This window comes from Fukomys damarensis, unplaced genomic scaffold (genome assembly GCF_012274545.1).
Source record: "Fukomys damarensis isolate Sample0158 unplaced genomic scaffold, DMR_v1.0_HiC HiC_scaffold_20, whole genome shotgun sequence".
Taxonomy (NCBI): Eukaryota; Metazoa; Chordata; class Mammalia; order Rodentia; family Bathyergidae; genus Fukomys; species Fukomys damarensis.
In genome coordinates, this window is record NW_022900932.1 from 8,968,270 (window position 1) to 8,975,179 (window position 6,910).

Below are 6,910 nucleotides of genomic sequence, written 5' to 3' on the forward strand. Positions count from 1 at the left end.
ACCTGGTTCAGAAAGTGCAAAATAAGTGTGCTTAGATAAGGGCTTGAAGCATCCTGAGGAGGATTAATGGTAATGTGTCTTTTACTGTGATTTAAAAAAATTCAACATTTACCCAAGTCATTGATCATACCTTCATATATATGCTTGATTTATTGATTTATTTATGAGACAGGGCCTTGCTTTGTAGCTCAGGCTGGTCTTGAACTACGTACATAGGATATACTTAAACCCCCAGCAATCCTCCTGCCTCAGCCTTCTGAGTGCTAGGATTGATTTGTAGTGCTGGGGATCAGACCCAGGGCCTTGTGAATGTTAGGCAGGTTGGGTACCACTGAGCTACATCTTTAGCCCTTCCTTCATTTTATTTTTGAGAAAGAGTCTTGCTGAGTTGCCCAGGCGGGCCTCCAGCCTGAATCCTCCTGCCTTAGCCTCCTGAGTAGCTGTGCTGTACAGGAGTGTACCATTGTGCCTGGCTGTACTCTGATATTTTTTCTTCCATTTCTTTTTCTAATGCTGGTTACAAGCCAGTGAGTTGTCTTCAGAATACATTAACAGACCATGACTGGTAGGCAGGCACCGGTGGAGGCCCCCAAGACATTCCTGGCAGGGCATGGACTAGGATGGGCTGTATTGGGAGAACCCCTCTCCATGAACTTGAGTTCAGCTGCTCTGCCTGAGACCCAGGAGCCAGGCTGATAAAGCTGCTCTGAGCCAGCCTTGGATGCCACAGGGCCAGTTCCACAGCCAGCAGCTGCCCTCTGGGCCAATCACCTGCAGAATGACCTAGGAAAGGCAGCTGTGCTATCGACACACACCTGTGAGTCACATTGTAAGTTTGAGGCCAGCCTGGGAGTCTTAGTAAGACCTTGTCTCAAAATAAAAAACAGAACAGGCTGGGGGTGTTGCCGAGTGGTAGAGCAACTCTGGGTTCAGTCTGCAGTACCATAACAAGAAAAAGAACAAGGTGGCTCAGTGGTTCTGCTTCCTGCCTTATGAGCACAAGGACCCGAGTTTGATCCCCGGTACCAAAAAAAGAGAGAGAGAGAGTAAGGATTTTTGTTTGTTTTGTTTGTTTTTTTGAGACAGGTTCTCACTATGTAGTCTGAGCTGGCCTTGAAAACACTGTGTAGCTTAGGATGGGCTTGAACTAATGGTGATCCTCCTGCCTCAGCCTCCCAAGTGCTGAGATTACAGGCATGTGCCACTGTGTCCAGCTCAAGAGCAAGAATTTGACATTGACCTGGGAATAAAGCCTGGCTGTGTACCTTGTGCCAAGCTCATAATGAACTTTTCCACAGGCCCATGTGAGGCGAGGCAGCCACCCCACCCAGGCCTGGCACACAGTGGGTGCTTAACCGTTGTCCCCTCCCCTCCTTTACTGGTGCTGGGGTTGGAACCCTGGGTCCTGAGCACACATAGAACAAGCTCTGCTCCTGAGCTATGCCCAGTGCTGCTTTCCCTCTCCAGTACTGAGAAACCTGGCAGCAGCTCCTGACCGCTCCCATTCCCTGTTTTTCCCTTTTTAATGTCAGGAGCATAGAATCAAATTAACCATAAATAATCCTTGGTTAATCCATAACGTATTCTCATTATTAGTCTGCACATAGCTTGCTTTAATACAGTTAGGTATTATTGTTATTTTTTAATGTGCTTATTGGCCATTTGTGTGTGTGTGTGTGTGTGTGTGTGTGTGGAAAATTTTAATTTTGGTATTTCATAATTTGGGGGGTTTTTTGGTATCAGGGATCCACCTCAGGATCTTGTGCTTGCCAGGCAGGTGCTGTGCCACTGAGCTAAATCCCTGGCTGGTATTTCATACTTTTTAATTAAAGAGTATAAGAATAGTCCAGGAATCACTTCAAACCTTTTATCCAAATTCAATTATTTATATTTGCCTCATTTGCTTTGTTAGTCCCTATTTTACATTTGTAGGCGTAATATTGGTTTTTATGCATTTTTTCCTAAACCATTTGAAATAAGCTGAAGATGGACTTCTGATCTTTTGCCAGTGGATCTGTGTACAGGGATATCACTGGGTCTTGGTTTGTATTTCCTTGATCTCAGTGATTCTAGTCATTGGCTATGCTCGCTCTTTCTTTTCTTTTCTTTTTTGTTTTGTGGTACCAAGGATCGAACTCAGGACCTTGCACTTGTAAGGCACGCACAGCACCACTGAGCTTCATCCCTGGCCCCAAGGCCATTTCTTATCTCCATCTCTCCTTGCATTGTGTGGTGGTGACTTTTCCCTGTGGGACACTGAGAGCAGGTCTGGATGCTGGCAGAAACACATAACCGGCCAGAAACTTGTCCACAATTTGTGTGGGTCCCGGGGACCTCTTTGCTGTTCTGTCTGCTTGATTTTATATATGAGGGGTCCATCCAGGGTGGCCCCCAAGGTCTGGATAAGGCCATAAGGCTGAAAGGACCAAGGGTCTTTACAAAGACCCTGAGGTGCTAGTTTTCCTGTTTGCTGGTGACCTCCTCTCCCTGGTGGTGGCCCCATGCTGTGGATACAGTGGCATGGCCCTTGGCTCCCTTTGCATCTGTCCTTTCCCCAGGAGCCCTGTCTTGGACAGGCCTGTTATGTCCTACTAGCACCTGCTGTGTGTGGTTTATAGAGGATGCTCAGTTAATGTTTATTCAGTGCATTAACATAGGCTTTGATCAAAAACTACAGTGAAGGTTGACTTAATTTTAAAAACTGACAGTGAAAGACACGTTGCTATGAACTCCCTTCAAGACGTCCCTTCACTTTGAGCACACTTATCCCATCGTTTTTGCTGCTTCATGAAGTAGTTCTGGAAGTTCTGTATAGTATCTTTACGAGATGTAATAAAAAATAATACAGTGACTGCTGCTGCCGAGTGCCACCAGCGGAAAGGCAGGCTCGTAAAAACATGACTATGTGTTCTCATCTGCCCTATTCAGCAGATCTGGCACCATGAGATCGCTGGCTTTCCCCCAAAGTCCAAATGACCGTGAAAGGTAAATATTTTGAATGGATTCAGGACACTCGAGCCTTCTAGAGCTGCTTCAGAAAGTGGAAAGATCAATGGGATAAGTGTGTTTGAAGTGAGGGAGAGGATTTTAAGGGGGATCAATAGCAGTGGATCTTTTACTATAATAGATCTTTTATTTGTTTTTGAGACAGGGTCTTGCTGTATAATTCGGGCTGGCCTTGAACTCACTATGTAGCCCAGGCTGGCCTCAAACTCACAGCGAGTGCTGGGATTAGAGGGGTGTAGCAGCACTCTCAGCTACTATAATAGACTTATTTAAACACACTCTGTATTTTTTAATCAGACCTCATATTTTATTTTTTATTTAATATATAATGTATAATATGATATATTCATATGGCGGCTCAAAGGGGTATCAGTGAAAAATCTCCCCAATTCTCATACGTTATAGAAAATGGTGTGATGGTATTTTGTTGTGGTAGAGTTACTCCTTCTACCACACATCCCTAGTATCTTAGAGACACTCGTGTATGCACACCTGTAAGTGCTCAAGGTGGCTCTGTGCTTAACAGCCAAAAACTGGAAACCATCCACCTCTCCATTGGCATTAGAATGATTAAACCATGGTGTATATTCGTGAAACAAACCAAATACAGTGATTTTTTAAAAAAGGAAAAAGACTAGGGCCAGGGATTTAGCTCAGTGGTTCCAGCTCCTGCCTCACAAGCATAAGGACCTGAGTCTGATCCCTGGTACCAAAAAAGAAAAAAGGAAAAACACCAGACAGCCAGGAAGTGGTACACAGTCTATAATCCCAGCTACTTAGGAGACTGAGGCTGAAGGATCACAAGGTTGGGTTACACCTGGGCAATCTGGCTTGACTCTGTCTCGACTCTGTCTCAAAATAACAAAATGAAAGGGGCTAGGCACACAGATGGGTGGAAGAGTGCTCTTGGCATGCACTAGGCCCTGGGGCAGGGGTTGGGGAGGGGGGATTACCTCTTGAGTGAGGGAGCACATAGCATTGAGAAGCTGGAAGCTGGTGTTATGTCCAGCTCTTTTCCAGTCACATGGTTAGGCTGTGATCCCAACCCCATGTGCCGCTCTCGATCTAGCACTTGCTGCACATAGGCATGATGTCACGCATTCCATTCCCTCTAACCCAGCCTCCACCAACCCAGTGAAGCGGGCATGGCGTGATCCCCGTTTACAGAGAAAGAAGCTCAGGCTGCTGTTGTGCTGGGTCCGGAGACCCTGCTGGGGGCTGGCGGTCACCTCAGCCTCTCGTCCTGGGCTGATGGGCACCTTTCCCTCCCCAGGTGGCCCTGTGCACCCAGGTGGCCCTGGGCATGGAGCACCTGTCCAACAACCGCTTTGTGCACAAAGACTTGGCTGCCCGCAACTGCCTGATCAGCGCCCGGAGACAGGTGAAGGTATCAGCCCTGGGCCTCAGCAAGGATGTGTACAACAGGTAGGAGGGCCCAGGTGGGTTGGGGATCCCAGTGGGTAGATAGAGTCGGGGAGGGGCTTAATCCAAAACTGGAGGCCCAGGGTGAGGACAGACCCTCCCCCTCCTCTTTCCAAAGGGGCAGCGGGATCCAAGTTCCTGCTGGTTGCAAATTTTTTCCTAGTGGTAAAAATGATAACCCTAAAGCTAGGCGTGGGTGGCTTACACCTCTAATCACAGTACTCGGGATTACTGTGAGTTCAGGGCCAGCCTGGACTACATAGTGAGTTTGAGGCCAGCCTGAATTAAAAAAAAAAAAAAAGTTAACCTCTTTTTACTGGGTAAGTTTAACCAGTTCATGTGTAATATAACTGGCTCCCTGGGCCGGGGATTTAGTTCAGTGGTTCTGCAGCCTGCCTCGCAAGCTCAAGGTCCCGAGTTCGATCCCCGGTACCAAAAAAACAAAACTGGCTCCCTCTCCAACTTCCTGAGTTCAGTAATTATTGCTTTGAAGCCTCAGACTTAGAGCTCAGTGTTGTAGCCACACTTGCTCTCAGGTGTTGTACACCCCGATCCCCCGGAGTCCCCTACTTTGTAGTCACTCCAGTTCTTCTGACTGTTGCTTTGGTCATGATTGTTTTATCATCAATAAAAGCTCTTTTCTTTTGACAAGTTCTTGTTTTCTACATTTAAAAACTAATCTAGAAAGGATATATGATGAGTGGCTTTCTTTTCTGTTAACATTTAGGCAAATAGGATTCTTAGTAGAATTTTTGTTTTGTTTTGCTTTTTGGTACTGGGAATCAAATTCAGGGCCTTGTGCCTGCCGGGCAGGTACTGCATTGCTGAGCTATATTCCCGGCCCCTCTTAGAATTTTTTTTTTTTCCGGTATTGGGGATCCAACTCAGGACCTTGCGCTTGGGAGGTGGGCACAGCACCACTGAGCTAAATCCCTGGCCCTTCTTAGTGGAATTTTTAAGCCATCAAATTCCACATGGGTACCCCAGAGTGGACCCAGCATTCCCCATGTGCTGCAGACATTTCACTGCTTTTCCTGAGTGCCTTGATGGGGTAAGGCTGGGCGGGCCTGGGGTGGAATCCCAGATGGGGGCAAGCCTGAGACCCCAGTTCTGTGCTCCTCACCCGTTCCTTGCCTGTGCTGCCTCTGTCCTGCAGTGAGTACTACCACTTCCGCCAGGCCTGGGTGCCGCTGCGCTGGATGTCTCCTGAGGCCGTCCTGGAGGGCGACTTCTCCACCAAGTCCGATGTCTGGGCCTTTGGGGTGCTGATGTGGGAAGTGTTCACCCACGGGGAGCTGCCCCACAGTGGGCAAGCGGATGATGAGGTGCTAGCAGGTAGGCAGCTTTGGTGCTTCCACAGGGTGACTCTGGATTCAAGGTTGGTGTTTAGCAAGGACACAGCTTTTGTACAGATTGGCACAGAGCCCTTGCCCCTAGGGCCTGCCTTGGGTGCTCTAACCCTGTCTAACAACTCGCTTAGCTCACTGCCAGCCACAGTAATCGGGCTGCAGACTCATGACTCAAGGTTGCGCCCCAAGTCAGTGCCCACCGCCATCAGCTGGTGCTCCCCTATCACCCTCACATGCTGCTTGGGGACCGACCCATGGATCACTGACAGACTAAGTGCTTCCCTCACCCTCCGCCACCTCCTCTTCAGATCTGCAGGTTGGGAAGGCCCGGCTCCCGCAGCCTGAGGGGTGCCCTTCCAAGCTCTACCAGCTGATGCAGCGCTGCTGGGCACCCAGCCCCAAGGACCGGCCCTCCTTCAGCGAGATCGCCAGCGCCCTGGGGGACAGCCCCGCGGATGGCAAGCCGTGAGCAGGGTGTGGCAGGCTGTGCCGAGGATGGCATGGTCAGGGGAGGATGCCCTGGGGTCCCTGTCCAGGCACGGCCAAGGCCTGGGCAGTGCCTGGGCCTCCCTCCTCTCAGCCTTGGGGAGGCTGATTTAGACCCAGGCCAGGTACTAGGGCCTTGGGTTGGGCAGCTTTCTCTGCCACCCGACCCTCATCAGGGACAGTGTGGGTACCTCAGGTAGCCCTGATTTCTGGCCCGTAGCTTCTTCCTCTGACCAGGTGCAGCTCTGTCACTCCTCTGTCACCTCTGCCTGGAGGGTTGGGGTGGGTGGCTCCTTACTGTACCTAATAGCACCCATGGGCCCCACCTGGGTTCTGGACCAGGACTGCGGAGAACACAGCAAGGGCCCTCCCATGTGGCTTGGCACAGTCACCCTGACCCAGGCCTTCCTGCCTTCCTCTCCTTCCCTCATCCTAAGTGCCTGGCAGATGAAGGAGTTTTCAGGAGCTTTTGACACTATATAACCCGCCCTTTTTGTATGCACGGGCGGCTTTTGTATGTAACTGCAGCATGGGGTGGGGTGGGCATGGGAGGCTGGGTGGGCCCCGGAGGAGCTGAGGAGGGTGGGCCACCCCCTCGCACCTTTACTGTTGTTGTTCTGTTTGTTTTGTGGTTTTTTTTTTTTTTT

At 49.6% G+C, this 6,910-nt stretch overlaps 1 protein-coding gene across 2 annotated transcripts in view; it reads left to right on the forward strand.

Moving 5' to 3' along the window:
- The window catches only part of Ptk7 (protein tyrosine kinase 7 (inactive)), a 55,830-nt gene extending 48,931 nt beyond the window's left edge, over positions 1-6,899 (forward strand). For both annotated transcript variants that reach the window (XM_010617653.2, XM_033766444.1), the window contains exons 18-20: positions 4,280-4,431; positions 5,585-5,763; positions 6,086-6,899. In XM_010617653.2, the coding sequence (XP_010615955.1) occupies positions 4,280-4,431; positions 5,585-5,763; positions 6,086-6,246 (492 nt within the window). In that variant the 3' untranslated portion in view covers positions 6,247-6,899. The remainder of the gene's footprint in view (positions 1-4,279; positions 4,432-5,584; positions 5,764-6,085) is intronic.
- The last annotated feature ends 11 nt before the right edge of the window (positions 6,900-6,910 follow it).